The sequence below is a fragment of the Diadema antillarum genome, unplaced genomic scaffold, assembly GCF_040938485.1.
Source record: "Diadema antillarum isolate AM-2024a unplaced genomic scaffold, OU_Dant_1.0 scf00000125, whole genome shotgun sequence".
Taxonomy (NCBI): domain Eukaryota; kingdom Metazoa; phylum Echinodermata; class Echinoidea; order Diadematoida; family Diadematidae; genus Diadema; species Diadema antillarum.
The window spans coordinates 1,874,493-1,902,066 of NW_027271014.1; the positions used below are offsets into that span (position 1 = coordinate 1,874,493).

The following is a 27,574-nucleotide window of genomic DNA, read 5'->3' on the forward strand; positions in this document are numbered from 1 at the left end:
CGTTTGGTAAACATCTGTCATAGATTTTTCAAGAAGATGCAGTAAAAATGAAGAATTTAGTTTTCATTCATCCGTAGGCCTACTTTCTAATACATGTATATCACTGCATTAGCTCTACCACTTTTGGTGCAGGAAATTTATTTTGTTCTTTTCTATTGTCTTTAACTCTTTATGTGCCATGGTGGAAACCACATGTGTGCCACGTTATTCTGAGACACTAAGGTATTCATGCTTTGAGAAAGAATTATGTTTTTCCAATTTGTATAACTTCTATAAATTTCGGTTAAGATGGGCATAATAGTAGGCAAAGTTAAAGAGGAATGCCAAGCTTTGTTTTGATATAAATTGCATGACGAATCTATTTTCAATTTTTCTTTGGAATGACAAGTTGCTACATTACTGTAAAGGCATGACTTTTGCACATAAAACCGTGACAGAAACTTAGAATGTACGAGCAAATCTAGTTGGGAACACCGCTTCATAGTCAATCACCACATAGAATGCAAGCCGTATATAAGAGGAACAAAAGCACGAGAAACGCTTTCATTTGCCGCGGGATTAGCAGTGATTAGCGATTTATCGATCGGTTTTTGGCGGCTTTGTTTGTTGAGCAGAATATAAGTTGGCACGCCGTCGACTGAGTCGGACGTGCGAACGTGGCACATAAAGAGTTAAACAATCTCTTGAATTGGGGTATTACCCCCCCCCCCCCCCCCCCGATTTGGTACCACTAGAAAGTAGGATTCAATGACCCTATGGATGCTACCTGGCACACTTTCGCGGAGATTTGTGATGGGTTGTTGAAGAAGATGCTGAAAATGTGAAAATTCTGCATTCTCCTCCAGCATCCCCTCGCCCCTTATAGGCACCCCCTCATCGGTCATAATAAGCTTAAAAACTGAATTCATAAACATCCTTTCTAAATAGAGCACTTCATTATCTTTATCACTTCTGGTTCAGAGAAAATAGTTTTTGCTTTAACTACCCTTGAATTGAGGTCTTTGCATCGCACCCATTCCCACCCGTCCCCCCCCCCCCCCCCCAAATTGACTAGGTGCCCCTTCAAACAAAATGAAACTCTACCTTAGGGATACATGCCATGTCTGGTGAAAATCTGTCAGAGTTTACAAGAAGAAGTTGAAAATGTGAAACAAATCTGCCTTCTCCCTATCCCTCCCCCCCCCCCCCCCTCCCCGAGTCAAAACAAACTTGAAACTACGTCATAAATGTACTTCATTTAGAGCACTGCATTATCCCTATCACTTCTGGTTCTAGAATGTTATTTCAATAATCTCTTGGCCTCAGTGCCCCTTTGAACAAAATGCGATTTTATCCCCCCCCCCCCCCCCCTTGGCCGGGGCTCATTTTAAGAAATCAAGATCCTTTCACCATAAAGATCCCAGGTTTGTCGAAAATCCTTAAATTTCTCGGTGAGGCGAGGCGTTTGTACACTTCCCGTTGATGCAATTTTCGAGGTTTGTACATTTCCCGGCGTTTGCAGAAATCCCGGCTAGACGTCTGTATATTTCGCAGCAAGCTGCTTCTTGCGCAATTCACGCTTGCGGTATGCATACTGTATAGTGATAGAATATGTAATCGATGTAATTGAATATAGAACATTACGTAGGACCATGATCGGCTATAAGCTCTGAGATTGTCGTACTCCCGGCTAACTGTTTTGGGTAATCAGTATTTTGCATTTTCCTCGATACCAAACTGAAATCGTGATATCACAGCATAATTTCACGCATTTCCTACCCATATGCGTCTATTCCAGTGCAAAAGTCGACAGTTCCTACAAACGTACGAACAGAATCTCCACTACGGGTAGGTTTTAAATCCAGACTGCACACTTGCAGGAAAATTCCAAAAAGGTGATTTCCGACAATCAATAAACACAAACATGTGAAGATAATTTAATGCAGCAGGTGATATACTTGAATCATATCACTTTGAGGTAACTATCATATTAAGAGGTGATGTAAGTCACTATCACCATGGTCACTACAGAACTAAATCGGAAGCAATGTACAGAACTGGACACACCTTTTACTGAAAGAAACAGAGCGAACAAAGTCAGCACTACTTTGCTGCCAACAGCCTTCAAATACATCTTGTAGACGTCAAAATTCACAACACCCTGTCCCTTCTGTTCCTCCTCCACCAGTTTGCCGCTGCTCTTCTTTTCCTGGTCGCCTGCCCCGGCAGACCTGTCCCCATTACTGTTCGTGGTTGCCGATTCCTTGAATTGGAGTTCGGCAGTGTTTTGTGACCGGCTGAGAACACTGCCAGGTGGACCTGTGATAGGGATTGGCAGTAACTTAGAACACGTGTACAGATTACTCTCGCTTTGTCCAAAGCACTTTATCTACTAAACAAATATTAATAGTCGAACTCCACGTGGCTTAACTTCGTTTTGTCCACAACCTGTTCTACGACAAACTATGTGAACTGTTTGGTATGAATGCTATTCTCATCTAACCATGTCCCATAATTTGTGAAGAACACCTTAACGGAAACCAGGAAAAAAAAAAGTGAAAAACATCTGTATCCAATGTATCCGTACATGGCATGGTACTATGCGAATGATAAAAAAAACAATCACATGAGCACCAGGATAAAACAAATGAAAGAGTAGGTTGATATTAAAACGTAGCTTGCTAAAGATGAAACTGTACAAATTTCAGTAACTATGAACAGCATTAAGAAATACTATGCATACATGTGTAGAAGAAAAGGAAAACATTAGGGAAACATTACAGATTTCTCTCATTACTAGTTCCAAATTAAAATTACGAATAAGAAAAATGACACTGCAGGTTTTCCTTGATTTAAGAAGACAAATGTAGTTGAATGTGACAGGTTTGTATCTGCAAAATTGTGCTGGAGACCCTTCTATTTAACCAGAATCGCAATTTCAGCCAAAACAAGTTTCACCATGCGTGCAGTGATAGAGAGGTATCATATCAGAGCACACTCCTTCCTGTTCTCTCTTTGTTTTCCTGTGCAAGAAACCGCACTACTTCCTTCTCCCATTGTTTTTTTTTTTTATCTGTATGTTTTCTCTCTCTCAATCCAGGAAGCAGACCTTCTGGAAATTAAGAAAGGGGAACCAGAATTGTTTAGCCCAAATAAAGACAGTTCTGGAAATTGGACCAAGCGGGTTGAGTCCACATGCGCACTTTAAGGTCTACATATCGGCTCACCTGTACAATTGATCTACACATTTACCGTATAATATCGTAGTGTGTCTCCAAGAAGACTGTGCACAATTAGTCCCACCAAACATAATAAAAAAGAGACAATGAATAACAGTATTACCGAATATAATTATGAGGGGTTATTCCACGATATCGACAGCCCCGAGTTAGTCCACGAGACCGATATAACAAATAGGTCCATGAGTCATACAGCCCACGAGTTATACGACCCATGAATCATACAGTCCATGAGTTCGACACTACACAGAAAAGGCTCACGAGACCAACACTAGGTAAAGAAAACCGATGAGATCGACACTAGGCAAAGAAGACTCACGAGACTGACACTACGCAAAGAAGGCTCACGAGACCGATATGATGAGCAGCGCCATCAACATGTCAATGACAAACATGTATACCTCTACAGAGTCTTCCATGAAAATAAAATTATGTACTGGCGGGTGCAATTTCGACACGCAACCTGTTATCGAGCGAGAGATTGTAACTAATCAAGCATGTCCATCTAAATATCAACGGCATTAAGCATGGTTTTCTATATGCGTAACTTTTATGGTCAGTTCTGTCACGACATTGTTACCGATTTTTTTTTCAGATAAAATAACTTCTTCATGGGACCTCCGCCCCTTCCCCCAACCCAATGTATATATATATATATATATATATATATATATATATATATATATATATAGATATGTATAGATATAGATATATATATATATATATATATATATATATATATATATACTATGAAGACCTGCATATAAGAACGACCCAAGTCCAATTTTTGGCCAAATTCAGTTTGACATTAGAAATTGTACCGTATGCACGGACTCATCTTGTATATAAATGATAAATCCTAATTACCCCGGAAGCGTGTTTTTTTTAGACGGCACAGATTGGGGAAACTAAAAATCTATCGGGTACCCTATCCCTAAACCTAACCCTAATCCTAATCCTAACCCTAACCATCAAACCCTAACCCTAACCCTAACCCTAACCCTAACCCCAACCCTAACCCTAACCCTAACCATAACCATAACCAAAAACCCTAACCCAACGTTTTTCCCATAGGTTTAACACGCGCCATGCCCCAATCTGTGCCGTCTTAAAAAAAAACGCACCCCGGAAGTGCCTGAAATGAATGAGTTAAATCTGATATGAATGTAAGAATGAAGGACTTGGGTCATTCTTACATTCATATTATTGCGCCCTCTCTCATCCCTCTCTCATCTCTATAACAGAATATCATGTATATGATTCAAAGAACGACCCAAGTCCATATGATTCAAAGAACGACCCAAGTCCATCACACAAAATGGCCTCTCCACAATTACTGTAAATGTTAATTGTCTTAATAATAATATATGTTCTAATTTGTATATACAATGTTGCCTTCCCATCACATTTAAATAGAATATTATTGGACAAAGAAAAAAGATATGAAGTTTTTTTTTAAGTTTACTCGAAATGGTCTTCCATGGACTTGGGTCGTTCTTATATTCAGATACTCATATATATATATATATATATATATATATATATATGTATATATATGTATATATAAATAAATAAATAAATAAATATATATATGTATATATACATATATATATGTATATATAAATATAAATTATGTGTGTGTGTGTGTGTGTGTGTGTGTGTGTGTGTGTATTATATAATACCCGTGGTATAATTTAAGATCTTTGATAGTACCACTTTAATAGGCTTTTCTAATTTCTAGCTAGAAGATGAACAGGATTGAAGTTCTTCCCCTTTTTGTTTTTCGGTCTTTTTTTTTCACAAACACGCACGCAAACACAATTAAGGATCTTCAACCAGGAGGTGAGGGAGGGCAAATCGGCGGGCAACACCCTAGCAACTCTCCTTTTCCATTTCTCATATCTTCCTTATGGCGTTATCTCGACACCTATAGTCAAGTGGTCTACACATGGCGGTGTTCATCCTGTGGGTCTCTCTTTTTTTTTTTCCTAGTGTCGGTCTTGTGATCCTCTTTTCTGTAGTGTCGGTCTTCGTGAGCTTTGTTTGCGTAGTGTCGGTTTCGGGAGCCTTTTTATGGTTAGTGTCGACCTAATGGGCTGTACAACTCGTGGGCCATTTTTCTTGATATCGAACTCGTGGGTTGTATAACTAGTAGGTTGTATGAATTGTGAGCTGTGTGAATCGTGGGCTGTATAACTCGTGGGTGCCAGGTCTCTTCACGGTGGCGTGCATCCGTTTATAGAGTTGCTGATAAATTTTCCAATCCAATCCACTCCACCTGATTGCTCATAATCATTATCAAATTGTGATGTTATTAGGCAAAATCACATTAGGCTTTGCTATGGAGTTCAGTTCAGTTCAGTTCAGTTTTTATTTCTGCATTTCAAAATCAATACAAATCCACAAATCAACAAAATACTTACATAGTCATTTACACAGCTAATATTCGTAACGTTTGGATCTTGCATACATTTTTTTTTCAAGAACGAATATCATATATGAAAGGAAGCAATAGGAAATGATAAAAATGAAATGCAGGGGACCATCATCATAAGCTAAGCTTGACGAGGAAGATGGCCCCAGGTAAAGAGATACATAAAGAAAATCTTGCCACTCACTGAGTGGGGGGTAATTGTGCAAAGGGCACAACGAAGAGATACATAAAGAAAATCTTGCCACTCACTGAGTGGGAAGTAATTGTGCGAAGGACGTGCGGTGCAGTGCGGTGTGCATTGTGTTGGGATGAATCTTGGCTTGTACGTTGAGTGTTATTTTGTGTATCAGTGTGATGAGGTGAATGTTGCTTCAGTTATGGCCGTGAACTCATTGTTTAGGGTGTTTGTTGACCAGGTGGTATGAATATTTATGTGTCAGAAGTATACTGGATTATGAGGGTGTTTTTTAGTTCTCGTTTGAAAATGTTCAACGACGTACGTTGTTTTAAATTAGGGGGTAAAGAATTCCAAATATCTGGTCCATTGGGCTTTAATGATTTTTGAGCTAAAATGATTCTGGGGTTTTCGAGATGGTAATCGGACGACTGACGTGTTGGATATGAATGAACGGTGAAATTTGGAGTGAAGAAGCCTTCAAAAATTTTTGGAAGACAATTAAATGTATATTTATACATAAAAACAGCAGTTTGAAAGGTGTGAAGATCCTCAATGTTCAATGTTTTTTGTTGACGAAATAGGGGATTGGATGGGGATAAGTAACGGGAATTGGTTATCAAACGTACAGCACGTTTTTGGAGAGTAAGAATTGGATTAATTTTAGTTGAGCCACAGTTTCCCCAAACGATATTGCAGTATGTGATATGTGGTAAGATCAATGCATTGTATAGAATAGTCAGGGAATTTTGAGAAATGAAGTTTTTCAGTCGATATAAAATTCCTACAGTTCTTGAGACAGACGTGTGGATATTATGAAAGTGATCGTTCCAAGTTAAACTCGAGTCAATTGTAATTCCTAAAAATTTAGTAGATCTTACTTCAGTTAAAGATAATCCATCAATATTGATATTATAACTGCTGTTAATGTTCTGTGAAGCAGAGTTGGCTCGGATATTCATGTCAAAAATTAATGGCCATACTCGTCCCCATTTGGACAGACAGGGCCAATCCATCATTGTTTGACGTATCTCACTCATTTTGACGGTGCGTCACACTCACCAATATTGGTGACCTTGCAGCCGTCCATGACCACCACCATATCCGCCTCAGTGAGATACTTGGTGTGGTGGGTGCAGAGAATGCGGGTCTTGTGTCGCAGAAGTCCCATGATACACTTGGAGAAGATGTGATGCCCGACGTGGACGTCCACGGCGGCCAGAGGATCGTCAAGGAGGTAGATGTCGCTGTCCTGGATTTGGCCAGACACACGTCGGAATACATCATGTAATACTTTTATAACCCCATCTTACTAGGAAAACGATCGTGACGACCGTGGTGACTTGTGACAAATTCACAAATAGCGCACAGTCGCTCTCCATCTCCATTTTTTGGCCTGCAAGATAATTTTATACTACTGTTTCTCTACACTCAACCTGAAGGCGATAGAGCCATGACGACGGTGGGACTCTGTCACGTTGTTGCCGCTTTTCTAGGCCGACGCGACACGCTACGGTTGAACCGATCGTATTGCGATATTCGTATGCTTATTAACACATTGAAGACTAGTCCTGGGAATTCTCGGGAAGGTGTCTATGAGAAATGCAATTAAAGCCAAAACAGCCCGTCTTCAATGGGTTAAGACCTCGTTAAAACGGTGATACGATCAGAGCGACTGTGATACGGTAAAGCCGGAGCAATGCTACGATCTCAAGCGATCAGGGTATAAGTTGGGATACATGATTGAACTTTTTCAGTCAGATGTCAGTGTCAAACGAACATGGATGTCCAGAATATGCTTTCACTCCTAAATCTTGGTATTCTACATCTACACCTGTTAGAACCCGGTGTGAAATCGCAATGTTTGTTAAGTCATCCATCAAAGGGTTAAATGTGAATACACCTGTATACTACAAAACAGGCCTACGAGCAAAGTACACATCGTTTTGGGCGAATGGCGAAGTTTTTGAAGATAATGAAATGCTTTCAAGTTAAACTACTTGCATTGAGTAACTGTTGTAAATGAAAAGAAAAAAATAAGAAGTAAAGTTTCATACTGCGTGTACGTGGGGAAAACAATTGAAGACCTGAATAAAAGAACGACCCAAGTCCAATAATTGGCCAAATTCAGTTTGACATGGGAAATTGTAGCTTATGCATGGACTCATCTTGTGTATAATTGATAAATCCTAATTACCCCTGGAAGTGCCTGAAATAAATGAGTTAAATCTTATATGAATGTTAGAATGAAGGACTTGGGTCATTCTTACATTCATATTATTGCGCCCTCTCTCGTCCTTCTCTCATCTCTCTAGCAGAATATCATGTATATGAATCAAAGAACGACCCAAGTCCATCACACAAAATGGCCTCTCCACAATTAATGTAAATGTTAATTGTCATAATACTATATGTTCTAATTTGTATATACAGTGTTGCCTTCCCATCACAGTTAAATAGAATATTATTGGACAAATAAAAAAGATATGAAGTTTTTTTAAGTTTACTCGAAATGGTCTTCCATGGACTTGGGTCGTTCTTATATTCATATACTCAATTTTAAACGCTTTTCTCCATTTTCACCTCCCTGGCCTGGTACAATAAGTTCTTTTGTTCATAGTCGGTTCCTGGTATGTAATACAGGTACTGTAAAAGTGGACATTTCCATGGGCGATGGGGCGCTTAAAGCCCGGTCACACAGCGCTTTACGGATTAATCACGGCAAAAACACGTCAAAAAGTGGTCTCCCGTAAAGCAGACAATGTTGTTCGCGTTGATGTCGAGTTTAAGACGAGCTACGGTCGATTTATAGACTTGGCAGGACGCGGGGAAAATCGGAACGGCGTCGGACGTAGTAAAACGTTTTGAACTGCTCAAAATTTTATTCCGCGGACAACCACGGACGGCACACGTGGTAAAGACGTGCAACACACGTGAAAATCACGTGATAATCCGTGTTCCGGCAGTGATTAAAACTTCGTGAGACGCGGTAAGACGTGAGTAAGACGCGAAAGTTTAGCGGTCTGTCACGGGCAGAGCATGGTCATCTCACGCGCGCTACGCGTTGGTATCACGGGAAATAGCGTGGGTTTAACGGCTTATCACTGACAAATGGATTTTTCCGCGTACATACACGTGACTGGACGTGGTTAGCCGTGCTTAGGCAGTGCTTCAGCAGTGGAACAGCCGCCAAGGGCCATACCCCGTACAAAGCACGGCCAAACCAAAATTGGCCAAAAAATTGCCACTTAGACCGCGTCCACCAGATTTTCATAACTTTTTGTACGTGATTTAGACGTGGAGTGCTGTGTGACCGGGGCTTTACAATGTGCTTGAGTTACCTTGTCCGCGTTGCTACCACGTTGCAGCTACAAACTACCCGCTTTTAATATGCTAACTAGAACCACCATGCTCTCGCTACAGAAGTGCTGGACATGTTCAAAACTTGGAGATGGGAGATGGGAGATGGGGGCATCAACTGAGGGGGTCGGTGCAATATAGTGCTAACCCACACAATCGTCATTTTGAGATAATCGCTGTTGAATGTTTGCTAGTCTATACATTGTACATTAATAAAACATGAATGCACGCATTTTTTTACCATCTTATTGGTTGAATTCAAATATGACACTTTCATGCTCTGTTCAGTGCCAACACTTCTTTTTTTTCACACTGTTTGTAAATGCCATGGGTTGGACTGTAATGATGTTTCACCAGAGCAGACTGTCCTTATTTTCACTAATGTAGCAAGATGGAGCAAATAAATGTTAATGACAATAAGTTTATTCCACAAGCTATATAGTTAAGATTGGGAGCAAGCTCAGTCACATTGTTCATTACCTCATTAGTTATCGGAGGAGTGTCGTGCGGTTGTGTTGAAGAGTGCTGTATTAATCGGTTTCATTTTTTTTCCTTGCTTTCAGACTGTGCCGGATGATTATCCATTTACAGAAATGATCCTGCCTAATGGTCACTTATGTAAATTTGGGGTGGCAAGGGCAAAAAAGGGTCAAAGTTATAATTATATTCTTGGCTATCTTTGACTTTGTGAAGGAAAGTCTACGTTCTAAGAATGCAATTATTCCGGATGTTAATCTTCAAACTGAATATGAAACATTATGGTCATTGTTGTATTTTAAATGAATTCATGTAAAAGGTCAATATTTTGGTTACCAAAAAGTACCCGAAACGGAGATAAGTAAATGTATTGCAGCTTTTCAACTTTTTCAATCAAGAACTGTAGTACTGTACAACATGGCTGAAACGTGATCGTTGCAGTATGTGATCGTCTGGAAAGCTCAATAGAGTAAACTGGGACGGTAGAACTTCTATGACTGCAAGAGAGAACTTATTCCCTCTCTTAAAGGGACTGCACAGTACTGTTTGAGGAGGGGATTCATGTTTTGAACATTCCTAAGTGAGATAATGAGAAACCTCTTATGAAATATGAAAGAGCAAGTAATTTTGAGAAGGATTAAATGTTTATTTGATGAAAATTGGTTTTCAAATAGCTTAGATATCCAAATAGTGATGATAATAAAAGGCGACAGGCCACACCTTTTATTAGGATCTCTTTGTTTCACCTTGTTTTTTGGATATCTCAGCCATTTCAAACCCGATTTTCATCAAATAAACTTTTGAGACCCTTTATAGAATTGCATGCTCTTTGACATCTCGTACAGTGGTTTCTGAATATCTCGCAAAACATTAAAAGCTAAATCCTCACCTCGATCAGAACTACATGTATACACACCCTTTAACGTGTGAAAAAGCGATATGACTGAGCACGTGTTGAGTGGGCTCTCGTTGTGAGTTCCTGCAGAAACTCATGAAATAAAATTGTTGCTGTTGATATCTGACCTGAGATTTTAAAGAAATGTTTGATCCTGACATGACCATGGGAGGGCAACCTAATCTTAATACAATCAATGGTATAACATACCAAATTACGGGGCTGAGGATGTGTTTTGTAATCTGCCCTCTACTCCCGTGAGCATTATGATGGAGCATTTACCTGATAGACCGCCCTTGCTAGGGACACTCTCGCCTTCTGACCTCCGCTGAGTGTGGCCCCGCTTTCTCCTATCTCTGTCTCGTCTCCAGAGGGCAATATCTGTGACACATCGTGGAAAGGATCATCTCGATGAAGTACACAACTATTACTACAGCAGTTATACAAATACCCACTTGACAATTATGTAATCATCCCGCTCGGCCACTTATAATCCCCATATTTTTATAGATGAGGTAATGATGAGCAATTAGTTAATATTATTCCAAATGTTTTATCTATAATAGAATATGAAGAGTTTGTTCGCAAAAAACGATAAGTCCATTTTTCATGAAAATCAATCGACATATAGTACGGCTTATTCTTCTTAAGCAAATTCAAGGCGTATGTTGTTGTTGCCGTTTTCTGTGTTGTCATCGTCCATACCTCCGTAGTTTTGTTGTGTAATGATTACATTGTTTGGACTTGTTTTGTTTTGTCAACTCAACTGACATTTTTTTTTTTAATCTGTCAAAGGTATGTATGTTACATCAGATGGTTCAGATACTGACAAGGGCTTTTTTCTTTCTTGCTGCTTCCCCCACCAATGGCATTGTCATTGTATGTAGTCATAATGCCACATTATTTTCAATTGTATGTTGTATGTCCCATGGATTTTTCTCTATTTGTATCTCATTTTATATTTTCATGTTTTATTGTATGCTCTGTATATTTTTAATGCTTGGTGCAAAATAAACTAAACTGAAACTGAAACTGATTTAAGGAACTGTTGGACCAATCTAAAGATATAATCAGTTTATAACAAAACGCAATATAACTCGGACTATTTCAGTGTGAATTTAGGGTTTTGCAATAAAAACCGATAAGTCCACTTCTCCTTGTGTTGCAAAAGCAGATAAATCCTGATTAACCAATCAGCATGTCGTACATGTGTCAGTTGACTTCATTGATTATGCTGTGTAATGCATGCTGTACAGTAACTATGTAGGACTACATACGGAGAGTTTGTTCGCAAAAACCGATAAGTCCATATTTGCTAAATGGAGATATTTGCGATTGAAGGTCAAGAAAAAACAAAAGAATAATAAGAAAAAATGTGCTTCTTTTGACCATAACTTTAATAATGTGTCTTTATATGTAGTGACCAAGATATCATTTAAAAGGTATTATTTTGTACCTTATGACAGAGACCGTAATTCAAAATCTTCAAAAATGGACTTATCGATTTTTGCGAACAAACTCTTCAGTTATTACACTCATGATACATGATAAAAAGCATGCAAGCTGCTGCGCCAGCGTCGCTGCTACGCGTGTACTGCGTGCTGATCTAAATAACCGTGTATGTCGACAGTAAGCTTCTAGAGGCTACCCAGCTTTCGTCTAACCCGGGACGAAAACGGGAGCGCAAGAAATGAAATATATCGTTGCTATGGCAACGCACTTTCCAGACATTCGAAACATGGTGTCCTGCTTCCCTTGTTCCAAAGAACAGCATGTGTGCCGAATTGTATGAGCACTGCTACAAAGCATGAGGAAGTACTTTGATCGAAATATTTTGTCCTGATTTATTTTCATGATATTTGGTTGTCATAGCAACGCAGTTTCCATCACATTCAATGTGTGTGTACCAAAGTTCGTGACCATTTTGCTTGAGAAAATGAGGAAAAATATTTTCCCGATTTATTGTCAGAACATGTCGTTTACATATATTACCATAATGTGTTGTTATCATGGCAACGCAGTTTCCAACACGTTCGAAAAAAAAAAAAAATGTCCTGCACATCTTCATCCCGACACTAATATTTGTGTACCAAGCTTCGTAAGCATTTGCTTGAAAAATGATGACCTTTTTTAATCCCTAATATTTTCCCGATCAATCGCTGTAATATGCTGTTACCGTGGCAACGCAGTGTTTGAGCCATGAAAGAATGTGACTTGTACATTTACCAGAGGCCAATGTGCTCGCCAAATTCCATGATCATTGCTCGAAAAAAATGCGGAAGTACTGTGATTACAAAAAGCCATTCAGTGATATATGACCATTGTATGCCGTCACCATGGCAACGCAATTTCCAGTACATTCGACAAGAATAAAATGTCTTGCACATATCCATCCCAAAAACAGTGTGTGTATGTGTGCTAAACTTAATGAGCATTGCTAAAAACTTGAGAAGACTGGCAACGCACCTGTTTTATACTGCGAGCGGTGGACTTATCGGCTTTTGCAACAAAACGAGAAGTGGACTTATCGGCTTTTGCCGCAAAGGTACAAGATAAAAAAAAAAAAATCCCTTTGTGTAGATTTCTAAAAATTAAACCTTCTATTACGCAGGTAACCGACATTGATTTTTACATCATTGGCGTTCTACGCCAACAGAGTGAAACGAAAAATAGTGATTTAAAAGAATTGAACAAAATGGACTTATCTGTCTTTGCGAAAAAAAAAAACTCTTCATATGTCCCCTCCTCAATATAAGCCATTTTCATTCAGTCATCTGCACAGTAAATATCAGCTTTGACCTTCAGGATGGGGCTTAGATTAAGGCCTACCGATTCCTAATTCTAACCTAGTCAATGAATTAATGATAGAAACGAATTGAAATAACATGAAATGATATGAAGTGATTGGCGTGTCATGGTTTTCATTGTACCGAGCACATTTAGATGAATGTTCCCTTAGACTCACTTTGAGGTCATCCGTCAGCGCACAGGCCTCGATGACACGGTCGTACCACTGGGCGTTGAAGGCTTTCCCAAAGAGAATGTTTTCTTTGAGTGTTGCCTGCTGTAACCAGGGTTCCTGGGTGACCAGACCAAAGCCCTGGTCAAGGTGTGCCACTGCAATGCTGCCGCCCTCCATCACCATGTCAGCCGTGATAGCCGCAAAGAGGGAGCTCTTGCCTGACCCAACCTGACCCACGATGCCAACAAACTGACCCTTTACGATCCACGAGAAAGCACAGATGTTAGAAATTAGAATTTCCGATGACAGATTACAGTCTTACAAAAGTGCTGTTGTCAATTCCTGCAAATAAGAAACTACTATGGAGCTCGCAGTGATAATTATTTCCAATTCTTTCTTGAACCGACACTGTTCACAGGTGATACTTGCACAAAGAATTTCTAACACTAAATTGCCCGTATCAAGACCTGTATTATGAAGTTAGCACCAGGTATCTATCCATATTGTGGTGATAAACCAAGCAACATACAAACCAATTACAACAGAGATGACGTTAGTAAATAGACTCTGTAAATCATTGTCATGTACGTTTTCAGTCGATTTCTTGGGACATTTCACAAAGATGTTTGCAACTACTGTGAACATCTATGATTGTAGTTGCCATGAAAAGGACTTAAATGCTCACGCAGCTGATTGAGTATTTGCCTACTGCTGCCACGGTAACTACAAATCTGGCATTTCTGAAATAATTGCAAACCCTTTTATGAGAGCGGTCCTGGGTCATACCTTGTAAATGTTTAGATCAATGTCTTCCAACCTCACAATGTGATTCCCTCCTTTAACGTCTGAGTCGTTTACATTAGGAGCTTTTTCCTGTGTGCTATTGCTGTCGTCATTAGTCCTCTCCTTGGCCCGCTTTGGCCGCTCCCAGTGGAAGTTTCCTCCTGCAATCTTCATGCATTCACCTTCAGCAAGGCCTTCTTCTGATTTACGGTAAAAATTCACCAATGATTATGGACTGGTTTGCAAAAAAAAAAATAAATGCAGCAGGCTCTTTTCTGTTCTTTAAATCAAAGTTTTCGAATGCCTTTGGTTATGAAATCACATCAAAAGAGAAAATTTCAAAATGTAATGTGAAAGTATGTGGCACAATATGTATGAAAAACACAAACAAATAATATTTATGACCGTGCATCTTTAAAAAAAACAAACAAACAAATAGAATTATCACTGAAGGTGATCAATACCCCCGCCCCTAGTGTTGCTTTATAGTATGTGATGTCATGAGGGCAATGACGTTAATACCAAGTTTGTGCACTTGTCGAATTGGAAACAAGAATAATTTTAGTTTACTGTACAATTGCAAAGTTGACACTGAGTATAATACAGCAAATGAAAACATGCTTTCTCCCAGCATCACTACACTTAAAGACCATCGTACACACCAAATTTGACCTTCATAGCTTGAATGGTCTATTTTGATACAAAAATGAGTGGTTACCATGGCAACACATTTTACTTATACTAACACATTGGTGTCTTGCAAAACTACACTTCTAGATCATGATACATACTAAATTTGACTTTAATTGCTTGAATGATGGAAAAGTTATTCGATCTGCAAGGTTTTGGTAAAATTGTGGTTACCATGGCAACGGTTTGTGTGACAAACACAGAAATTATGTGTTCCTTATCTATACCTCAGGGCCATAATGCCTACCATTTTTGTTTTCAATTGCTTGAAAACTGTGTAAGAAGTTCACTCCACAGGATTAAAAACAAAAACAAAAACAAACAAAAAACATGCGGTTACCAGGGCCACGCATTGTCCGATACAAATACAAAGGACATTTTGTAAAACTACACTTAAAGAGCATCATTCACACCAAATTTCACCTTCATAGATTAAATGTTCAATTTGATGCAAAAATTAGTGGTTACAATGGCAACACATTTTTCTTATATTAACACATTGGTGTCTTCCATGATTACATCTCCCGATCATCATACATACTAAATTTGACCTTAATTGCTTGAATGATATAGAAGTTATTCAATCCACAAGGTTTTGGTAAATCTATGGTTACCATGGCAACGCTTTGTCCGACAAACACAAAAATTATGTGTTCCACATCTAAGCCTCAAGGCCATAATGCCTACCAAATTTGATTTCAAGTGCTTCAAAACTGTGGAAGTTGTTCACTCCACAGGATTTCGAAGAAAAGATGCGATAACTATGGCAACGCTTTGTCAAGTACAAACACAAAGAGTGTCTTGCATAACTACACCTATAGATCATCAAAGATACCAATTTTGAAATTGATTGCATAAATACTAGGGATCCACAAGGTTTTGGTAAAATTATGGTTACCATGGCAACGCATTGTTCAACAAACACAAAAAACATATCTTGCACATCTATACCTCAATATCATCATTCACCCTAAGTTTCATTTCAATTGCTTCAAAACTGTGGAAGGAGTTCTCGACGCAAGATTTTGAAACAGACCGACCGACCGACCGCCCGACCAACATCACAGTGGTTCCGATATACCCCCTTCACACTAAGTGTGGCGGGGGTAAAAAAAAAACGAAACAAAACAACAACAACAACAGGAAGTCGTGCCCAATCTTGAGTTTTTCATATTTTCTGAAGAGTAGTTGTTTTTTTTTTATATCATACTGGAGATTTGAATCGTGAAACAGGAAATTGTGTTTTTAGCAGTTTTTCACGAACATTGTTAGTAGAATAGTGTCATTAGGTGTGTCTTATAGAGTCCCCTTTTCATTTCTTCTGTCCATACTCTTCACTTTCAACTCTAATGACTTAAGGAAGGATGATGCTACTTCTTTGAAAGTTGACATAAATCATTTACAGAATGTGTTTATATACGTCTAATTGCAGCTTAATCTGATAATCCCTTCATTGTTGTTGCTCAGGTGGTTTACATCCTGTTGTTCCAGTCATCGCACGGCCAGCCTGGCTTGGTAAAGATTAAGCGATTGATTAGACCCTGTACGTCACACTTTCCAGTGTGCTTTCTTCCCAATATTGAAATAGGTTAGAAGAGCCCAATTGAATTGAATTATACATCATTTCAAAGCTAACAATCTGTTCTTTTAGAATCTGCTCTGAACTAAAAATCTATGTCTGGCGCGACTATTTGTGACCGTGCACCTCAAAATGAACATAAAGTCGCACACACCGATTTTGCGTGAGGACTGAAAATAAGTGAAATGGGTCAACTTAAATAGCTGATCTTGACTTTTTCATATTTTCTGAAAGAGCGGGTCTTCTTTTACATTATGCTAAAATTTGGTATCGTAAAACGGGCAGGAAAGTGTATTTTTTTAGCAGTTTATCTCCAACATTTTTGGTAGAATAGTGTGATTAGGTGTGTCTTTAGAATCCCTTTTTCATTTCTGAAAAAAAACCTTTTCACTTTTTCACTTTCAACTCTAATAACTTTTGAAAGGATAGTGCTACTGCTTTGAACGTTGGCATTGATTATGGACAGAATGTGTTAATGAGGCATGCTTAATTTCAGTTTAATCTAATAATCCCTTCATTGTTGTTACTCTGGTGGTTTACTTCCTGTTTTTTGTCCCATTCATCGCACAGCCAGCACGGTTTGGTAAAGATTAAGCGCTTGAATAGACACTGTACTTCAGAGCCTCTTTTCTCAGTTCACACTTTTCCTGAGTCTGCGCTTTCTTTCCAATATTTAGATTGGAAAGATTTGAGTTATACATCATTTTAAAGCTTAAAGGGTGTGTACAGTTCTGGTCGAGGTGAAGATTTAGCTTTTAACATTTTGCGAGATATTCAGAAACCACTCTATGAGATGTCAAAGAGCATGCAGTTCTAAGAGGTATCAAAAGTTTATTTGATGAAAATCGGTTTTGAAATGGCCGAGATATCCAAAAACAAGGTAAAGCAAAGAGATCCTAATAAAGTTGTGGCATGTCGCCTTTTATTATTAGCACTTTTTTTGGATATCTCAGCCATTTGAAAACCAATTTTCATCAAATAAACGTTGAATCCTTCTTGAAATTACATGCTCTTTCATATTTTTCAAGAGGCTTTTAATTATCTCATTTAGGAATATTCAAAACATGAATCCCTATCTCAACCAGAACTGTACAGTCACTTTAAAGTCTGCTCTTTCAGATTATGGTCATAACTAAAAATTCATGTCTGGCGACTTTTTGTTTGTTTTGAGGTGCAGGGTCACATTTGCTGGTTTTGTGATGCAGGGTCAAATTTGTTGTATTACATGCACACAATTCAAACTTATATGACAACTAGGACTTGGAATTTGTCAACACTGACAAATTAGGTGATCCGATATATTCGGAAATAAATGCAATGACATTTGACCCTACTTTACCTAGAAAAAGCAGTGTCTGATGAAGTAGTTGTTATTTTATGAAAAGATGTACTTCACCTGGACTAAACATGAGCAGAATGTGGGGGTGAAAGGGGGTGTTTTTCTTGAGCTATTGCAAAGAAAATCACCGAAAGAAAGACATCTCCCGACATTAAAGCTAAGCGTCAATTTCAACCAGAATATGGATCACATTAACGATAGCCCAAAGTTTCATCTACATCATATTAAAATCTGAGAGAAACTCACTGAACGATAAATTAGTTAGTGCTCGATAAAGACAGTCATGTGATTTTTCATTTCCTGGAAAAATGTACTCCCATAGAGATAATACCTCATTTGCACAGCCAAAATGGCGTCCGTCCAAAGCGTCGTTATTTTACAAAATGACCCATCTTTCGAGGTCCATGTGTGTGCAAAATATGACGGTGATACCCTATACAGTAATACACTAATGAGATTACAGAATGAAGTATATTTGACCTTTGACCCCACTTTACACAGCCAAGATGGCAATTGAACAAAATGTGGTTATTTTGTGAAATGATTCTTGCAACATGTTCCTTACGTGTGCAAAATGTGGGAAAGAAAGGACGTGTATTTACAAAGATACAGGATTAAACACCTTGGACCTTTGACACTAATTTACCTACCCAAGATGGTGTCGGAGGAAGAAGATGTTATTTTACGAAATGACGCTCGTGACATGAAATTAACATGTGCAAAATATGGGGTTGATAGCCGTTGTTGTTTTTGATCTATTGCTCAGAAAGTGGAAGACAGAAAGAAAAATAAAGAAAATGTTAGGGTACTGTATAGAAACTTGGAGAAGAATAAACAAAAAATCAGAAAGAGAAAAAGTTAGGAAGGGAGAATAATACTTACTAAAGATAAAGAAGAAAAAAGTGTTTTAAAAAAGCAAAAAGAAGGGGTGAGGCTCGAACCTGGGACCTTTTAATTAAAAGTCCGATGGGCTATGCACTGGCCTATTTCATCCCCCATAGGCTCTGTGTATTAAGCAAAATGACCCTACATCGAAGCCAAGTGCCAATTCTAACCAAGTTTTTCGACGTAATTCCGACGGCGTTATGAGAAAAAAAAAGCTGCATTATCGATAGCCCAAAGTCTCAGCTAGAACATATTAAAATTTGGGAGAAATTCACCGAAGGATAAGTGAGCTAGTGCTCGAAAAAGATAGTCATGTCAATTTTCATTTCCAGAAAAACTGCACTCCCATAGAGATAACACGTAAACTGGTCAAATTTAAAAAGGTTACTTTCAATCCATTTTCTAGGAGGTGATGCCGTCATCCGATCAATTTTTTTTTGATTAACATTTATGAAAGAGTATTTTATAAGCTACAACATACTGAAATCTAGGTGAAAATCGGCAAAGGATAAGTGAGATACGCTCGAGTGAACTTGAAATTTGATGACGTCATTTTGAAAATTTACTGTTTTAATTTTATTAAAAAGTTTGATATCTTTTAATCATTTTTCCAGCATCGCCAACCCATGAATTGACATGTACAACTCATCAGCTTTCAGAATATGTAAAGAAATTGGAGGGGGGGGGGGGGGGGGGGTCATCGTCCATCCTGATGAGCAAAATCGGATTTAAAATTGGCGGTTTTTGGGGCATAGTTGCACTGTTTATCGCCATTGACGCGCGCTCGGAATTTCAAATTTGACGGGCCCATATGACGTTATATTGTGTCAGATTGACTTGAAACTTGGTAGAATTATTCCATGACATTTCAGACATCCGATCCATGTGAAAAAAAATGGGACATTTCTATTGCATACGAGCTGTGCGTGCGTAAATGCGCGAGCGTACGCATCCGTCAATTTTGTTTTCATTTTTTTTTTGAAAAATGCTCACACTTTTCCAGTGTGTTTTTATTTGTCTTTTTTTTTAGTATTTAGATAGCTTAGGGGAGTCAATTTGAATTGAGGTATAAATACATTTAAAGTTTAGACTCTATCTTTCAGAATCTGCCTTGTTGAGCCCACTAATGTCAAGATTGACCACTGATGTCATAACAACCACTATTGTCATAACACGTCGACGACAGATGTCATAACGCCCACTAATTTCGTAACACGTCGACGACAAATGTGAAAATCGGATTAACCACAAATGTCATAACACATCGACGCCATACGTCAAAATTGTCATTTTTATTGCAAATGTCATAACACGTTTGCAACAAAATTAATGTGAAAATCGAATAAACCACAAAATGTCATAACACTTCGACCACATGTCAAAATTTCCAAATTTCCACGAACTCCGTAAAGGGGAGGCTCCTTTACAAAATTAAAGGCTGGTGCACCCCCCCCCCCCATGTTCTTCTTTTTATTTATGTTGTTTTAACAAAATATAGAGAGGGGGCACCAGAGGGGGATGCGCCCCCTCTCGATCCGCGATTGCGTAAACCACAAATGAAGAGTTCGGTTTCAAAAGACCCTACTACATCCATAATTTCAAGTTCTGAGAAAACGTGATTTTTTAATTATCATATTTAGGAAGCTCAGACTGGAATGATATTTCCCCCTATTATACTGCTAGATGATACAACACTAAAACCACTCTCTAAGAAAATCCAGGTCCATTTATTATTTTTTTTAATGAATTAAACATTTTTATATTTTTGTGGATGTAGTACCTTTTGTAACCGAAAGTGGATGTAGTACCTTTTGAAACCGAAATTTCACATGCCATAGATGTATTTAGTGTGATATTATGACATGTTACGCGGATTTATTTTTTTCAGCAATGGTGTTGATGGGGATGGGATACGAGGTCAAGGGGGCCTAGGTAATTGGCAATGCCCTGCCCTATTTAGCATCAAGAATAACAAACCAATGTGCATCGCTAATGCACCACTTCTCCCTAGCTGACTAATATTTTGAATGAATGACTGTCATTGGTCATAAGCATTGGGGGGGGGGGGGGGGTCCATTATGCGTAAACGGTTATATTTGGGGAGGGGTCACAATATCTCACCAGGTAATTTCTCTCTTCCCTTTTCTTTTGTTTTTCTCTCACGAGCTTTATCTCATAATTTATGTTTTTCCTCTATGTATTACATTTTTGGCTATTTTTCTCTCTGTGAATTCTCCCTTCACGTGTCTAAAGAATACTGTATTCAATATCTTTTCTTCATTTTTTTCCCATGTAACTTCTAAGGGAAAAGGTGGAAAAGCAGCATCTTAATGTGCTGTATTTTCTCAACACTGTAATTACATTCATTACATGAATTTCATTCTTGTATGTTCTTCATCAGGTAAGAGAAATCTGATAATCTAATAGCTGATAAAAATCAAGACCGTCGATGAGTAATATGACCACCACGTCGATGAGTAATAAACGCACATTTGGTATTACCTTTGTGACATTGTATAAGTAAAAGGTGTCATTTACAAGAATGAATATAAATCTAGTGTTCAAAGCAGCTGCTGTATGTCACTATGTACTTTCAAGCCCTGGTACTTGACATCATGCACGTATAGAATAGAACAGCATACCCACAGGTAAAGCACTGTTGGTAGGGATGTCAGAATTTCATGCAATTGTATGCATTTAACAAAGTAACTTTGCTTTCAGACTAGTTGTCAAACACTTATTAGCTGTGAAGCTATTTATGTAAGAAATAGATCATACCTACAAAGTGTCTGTACTTTATTCTGGGGACAATTTATGGCTCAAACTCAACACCCTAGCAGTAACGCACGGTACCGGTAACTAACAGTTAATGCAGTACGTGGGACTACATGAGAGTCGCATAATTTCTCCAGTTTCTCCGCCGTTTCTCCTTTACTCTTGTAGACTGCTTTTGATTCACAATCCTTCTCCTGGGATGGTTTGCTTTATCAATGAGTTCTCCCTCATTTTCCTACATTGCTTGATCGAAATGTGATGAGTTTTTCAAGATATTGGTCAGATTTGCGTGGTGATTTTAACAGAAAGCCAACAAGCCAAAAGCCAACTTCTATTGTTTACGGATTAAAGTCAGTAGACAATGGTAGAGGGTGAAGTCAATGCTGCTCTTTGATTGGTCAATTTTCCGATGATGTCATTGGAGTGAATGTAGTACCTTTTGCAACCCAAATAAAATGGATGTATAGTACCTTTTGAAACCGAACTGATTTTTAAATGTAATTTTAAACACTTTCTGGTTGGAAATTCAGCTTTTCATTAATATTGTAGGTGTAAAGAGGTCCTAAAAATGAGTAGACTAATGCCAAAAAGTGGATTTTGATGGAAAATTGATGTAGTACCTTTTGCAATTGAGCTCTTCCAATGTCAAAAGCGGATATCCACAAATGTCATAACACGTTGACCACAAATGTTGACATTTCCTAATTTACTGCAAATGTAATAACGCGTCACAGGGGTGGATCCAGAAATTCCGTAAAGGGGAGGCCCCCTTAGAAAATGAAAAGCTGGCGCAACCCCCTCCCATTTTTTTTTTATTTCATTTCTTGTGTTTAAACAACAATAGAGACGGGGAGGGGGCGCCGCGCCCCCTGTAGATCCGCGACTGCGTCAACCACAAATTCATAGCAAAACCCATTGCTTGCATTACAGGGGCGGATCTAGGAATTTCGCAAGGGGGGGGGGGGGCATCTTTTTTCTTTTGATATCTTTTGTTTTGACACAAAATGGACAGGGGCACCAGAGGGGAGTACGCCCCCTTTTGGTTCCGTAATTGCGTCAACTACAAATGTCAAAAACTCATTGCTTGTTTGTTTGTTTTTTTAAGAAAAAAAATAGAAAGGGGCACATCAGAGAGAGAGATGCGCCCCCTCTCGACCCGCGATTGCGTAAACCACAAATGTCAACAACCATTGCTTGCATTACGGGGGCGGATCCAGGAATTCTGTAAAGGGGAGGCCCTTAACAAAATTGATAGGCTGGCGCACACCCCCCCTCCCATTTCTTTTCTTTATATTTTTTGTTTTGATAAAAAATAATAAAAATGGGGCCACCAGAGGGCGATGCGCCCCCCTCTCGATTAATTAAAGGCTTAAAATCAAAGACTTGCGCATACCCCCTTTTTTCCTTGATATTTTTTTTTGTTTTTAAGAAAAAAAAATAGAAAGGTGCACACTAGAGTGGGATGCCCCCCCCCTTTCGACCCGCGATTGCGTCAACTACAAATGAGTATCTGAACATAAGAACGACCCAAGTCCATGGAAGACCATTTCGAGAAAAAAAAAAAAAAAAAAAAAAAAAAAAAAAAAAAAAAAAAAAAAAAAAAAAAAAAAAAAAAACTTCATATTCTTTTTTCTATTTGTCCTATAATATTCTATTTAACTGTGATGGGAAGGCAACATTGTATAATACGTAATGTGACCCTGCATCAAAAAACAAACAAAAAGTCGCCAGACATGAACTTATAGTCAGTCTTGCGTTACCTGCTGACCTGCTATATTTGTGGAGATAAGGCCTGGGAGACGTATTTTGCCTCCAGAGAATTAATTTGCCTACATTGCCTACATTGCTTACATTTGCCTCCATTTTTATGTCAGTGGACATTGGAATGGCAAAGCTGTGACGGGCCGGATTCCTAGCTGGACATTATTGCGTGAATCATCATTCACCGCATCGACTGGACGCGGTCGTCATAACGCCCGGATTTTGCACGCTTCGCTGTGAACGTATACCCTGGATTTTACCTTGGATTGATACCGTGGAATATTGTAACCTGAGCCTCTAGATTTACATCGGAGGAATCATTCATCGGTGCGCCAAGGATCATTCATCTGTGCATCGAACATCAATTTCCAGGGGATTACATGGACCTTGTGATTTAAGATTTGGCTGTATGCCTGTAAGTGATTCCATTACTGATTTCTAATTGTTTCTATTGGTCATTACTGTACTAATGTGAAAACTGATTACGAGTTTGTACCCACAATATCACTGTTAATAAACCGCCTGAACATTAGTTGATTGTTTCTTTTGTGCGATAATTCTCAGAGTGATTTTGGTCGTAGCATTTGCATGGAATTATAATTTCATGTTACGGAGAGTATTTCTAAGAAATTGAAAGTCGATCCGACTTGATATGACGCCATATGGGGAAGCCAAAGTTGAAATTGCGTGCCTGCGTGAGTATGAATGTGCGAAATTGTAGATCTATACGATGGACGATGACCCCTCCCCAATTTTTTTTCACGTTCTGAAAGCTGATAATTGGTATATCATAGCTTATATCTTTACAAGTGTTACAAAATAACTTAACGTTATAAAAATTCTGCATGAAGTCAAGATTTTGTAATGACGTCATCAGATTTGAAATTCATTCGAACATTTCTCGCTTATCATTGGAACAACTTATAGCCCATTTTCAATATGTTGCAGCTTATTAAATTCTCTTTCGAATCTTTGTCATTAGTTATTCTAGTAAATGACGTCACTTTATGGTGAACCCCCCCCCCCGAAAAAAAAAGAAACAAAAAAGAAAACGTATATGACACTATTCATTGAGCAGTGAACAGGCTAACTCATCCCTACTTAGATTTTTCCGAGAGTTCAATATTTGCAGCTGGCACTGTCGGCTGTCATTTCGTGATTATCCTTTGCTTTTCGCAAGATGAATTCATTTCTCAGACTATGGTCGAATTTCAAACTTGGGCTCCATTTAACATTGAAATGTTGTGCAGTACTAATTGCATGTGACAGGAACTTTAAGCTAGTCCCAAGATGCCAAGTTCGAAAATCGGTTCTCTTATTAACACACCAAAAGTTAAACGGATCACCTTATTCGCATTTTTTTTAAAACAAATGTGTAAGTCTAGTTCATTCTTATTAAACGTTTTTGTTTTCATTTTGTTCTCACTCAATTTTGTCTGTACATGCTGCGTTACATTCACAACATGCTTTTCTTTTGAAGATGATGGCTTCTCCCTTAAAATATTTTTTTTCTGTTGCTAACAAGAACTAAATAGCACATACAATTTTACGTGTAATTTTCATATTAAAAGGCAACGACTGCACACACTTAAACAAGAAAAAAAAAGAACATCTTATAGTATAGGACGAATATTGTTGGCAAACCTCCTCTTCACCCTTTAATAGCAAATGCGCCTAATAAATGACTGACTGATGCCAACTCCTCATAGTGCCACTGGAACTTACCAAACAGGTAGTATTCTTCAAAATCTGATTCCTTGAGGTCAAGAAACTTCTGGACACGTTTTAGTGCGACCCATGATTCTATGGTTTCATTTAGCTTTGTCGGGATGTCGAGGGATTCAGTCAGAATCTGGAATAGCGGCAAACACGTGAACACCTGCGCAGGGGGGGGGGGGGGGAGTGTAAATCAAAACCGTCATGTATGGAATACTTCTGGCTCTAACCACTTAGGAAAGAGCGATATGGGGGTCAGTGTGCAATTCGACATATACATAGGTCTCCTCTGTGTGCATGCTCCTTTTAATACAAGTTTTAACATTCTTCTCCCTGGCTACCTACATTGCACTTTGCATCCACATGTAATCATTACAGTTTGTTGTAATTGGACTCAAGGTGGAATAAAATTTTAACTATGAATATGCAGCATAAATGCAACAATAAATGCAATAATAAATGCAACAATAAATGCAACAATAAATGTAACAAATTGAATAGAGGTTTGAATGTTAAATGTGCAATTATCTGAAGAATTACCTTTAGGAACATTGATCACGAAATAGGTCAATAATTAATTCTTACCGTAAAGACTGCACGTAAACAATTGCACTGATCGCTGATATATATATATATATATTTTTTTTTTCTAAATACATGTGTTGTTTGAAAAGAAATGACACTTGATAAATAAAGGTGAAAAGTGAAGTGAAATTGAAACTGCTTCTTCATGATTTGAAGTACATTACGAGCTCTTGTGGTAACAGGTATATTGTAAGTCAACGTGGGTAATATCACCTTGGTACAATACACTTTAATGAACTAAAAATGAAGCAAAAGTGGCTACGTAAAAAAAAAAATAGTAATAATAATTTTGAAGCAAGTCTATAAAAATCTAAAACATATTCTCAGCTTTGTTTCCTAGTGGAAATTTTAGTGAATGGAACGGTTCCCAGAATAATAACTACTGATTTTGCAAATTGGTTTCTACGTGAAAATATTCTTACATTACTTTCAATCTTGAGAAAACTATCATGACCAACATAACTCACCTTTGTAGCGGTGAGTTCATTGCCAAGGAGAGTGTACATGGAGAAGGTGAGGAATGGGAGGAGGATGGGAATAGTGCCCCAGATAAAGCCTAAGAGGGCCTGCAGGTATTTCACTGTCTGAAGGCTGCACAGCTCCTTGGACCGCCAATTCCCCACGTGGGTCTTGAAGTGGGCCTCCCAGGTAGAGAACTTGATGATCCGGATACCTTTAAGGATCTCTGTCATTACCTACAGGAGCCAGGCGGGGAAAAAACAAACAAACAACAACAACAATTGTAATAATTTTTGTAGCGCGGAACATCACCACACTCTGTGATTGAAGCACATGCCATTTTTATTAATGAAATCTGATGCATGAACGTGGTCTCCATTTTAATCGATCAAGGTTTCCGTTCTTCTTTGTCACAACTGCAATGTTTTGTAAAAAAATTATGAAGAACTTTGATTTTTTCTTGCATTTTTTGCACTTTTCATGGTTAAGCAACTGTCATTTTGTGCAATTTCGAAGCAACTATGAATGTGAGGTATTATTTCTCTTTCGGGGAAGCACTGCTGTCCATCCTCTCCCAAGTATGGCATTCAGACAACTACATCAGAAATAATCCTGCCTCTCCTTTATATTGTTGGTTGAGATCCATATGAGGAGTTTGTTTCCAAAAACCGATAAGTCCATTTTTGAAGATTTTGAAGTACGGTCTCTGTTATAAAGTACAAAATAATACCTTTTAAATGATATATTGGTCACTACGAATAAAGGTACATTTTTGAAGTTATGGTCCAAAGAAGCAAACATTTTCTTATTATTCTCCTTATTTTTCTTGACCTTTAATCGCAAATATCTCCATTTGGCAAATATGGACTTATCGGTTTTTGCGAACAAACCCTTCATATGCTAACGTATCTTTCATTTGCTGCCAGCCCAGAAACCAAATGCGTGAGCAATCAGTACTGGTCAGAGTAACTAGTGTAGAGCCCAATAACTATATTTCCTTTTCTAGCATAACGAAAGAGCACTTGGCTAACCTCTTCAAGAAAAGAGCGGGAATATTATTAACATAGCAGACGACGGTATAACCAGTGGCTTGTGCCGAAAGGGTGGGTTGGGTGATGGCGCGTCGCGTTAATGGGAACACCACCCTTCGTCCAAAGCCCCCCCTTTTTCTCATGTAATATTAAAAGACGAGTTTTGAATTTATATTTAACCTTCAAACAACCATTTCAAAGAGGCTATCGTCCGGATCGGTTTACACTCTATTACCACTTAGTCTACAGCCAGTTGGTCTGATAGACTGTTTAATATTAGTTGGTCTAATAACCGGTTGGTCTAGTAATCATTTCGTCCAATTACTGTTTGGTCTAATTGTTATTTGATTTAATTACTATTTGGTCTACAGTCAATTCGTCTAATAATTTCATATCACTTATTTTCAGTCCTCACGCGAACTCAGTGTGTGCGACTTTTTGTTCGTTTTG

At 38.4% G+C, this 27,574-nt stretch overlaps 1 protein-coding gene across 1 annotated transcript; it reads right to left on the bottom strand.

Annotated features, from left to right (window-relative positions):
• Window positions 1–6,863: 6,863 nt before the first annotated feature.
• Window positions 6,864–26,326, bottom strand: LOC139720277 (ATP-binding cassette sub-family C member 10-like). The gene is made up of 6 exons (XM_071631636.1): window positions 26,102–26,326; window positions 25,059–25,212; window positions 14,308–14,504; window positions 13,525–13,776; window positions 10,842–10,940; window positions 6,864–7,079 (listed from the first exon to the last, which is right to left on the bottom strand). Exons 1-6 carry the CDS (start codon window positions 26,324–26,326, stop codon window positions 6,864–6,866), a joined length of 1,143 nt encoding a protein of 380 aa, XP_071487737.1.
• Between the last annotated feature and the right edge of the window lie 1,248 nt (window positions 26,327–27,574).

Coding starts and splice junctions, on each gene's coding strand:
- LOC139720277 (XM_071631636.1), bottom strand. CDS start 26,326: ATGACAGAGATCCTTAAAGGTATCCGGATCATCAAGTTCTCTACCTGG. Junction 25,213..26,101: donor ATGAACTCACCGCTACAAAG/GTGAGTTATGTT, acceptor CCCCCTGCGCAG/GTGTTCACGTGTTTGCCGCT. Junction 10,941..13,524: donor CGCTGACGGATGACCTCAAA/GTGAGTCTAAGG, acceptor GATGTGTCACAG/ATATTGCCCTCTGGAGACGA.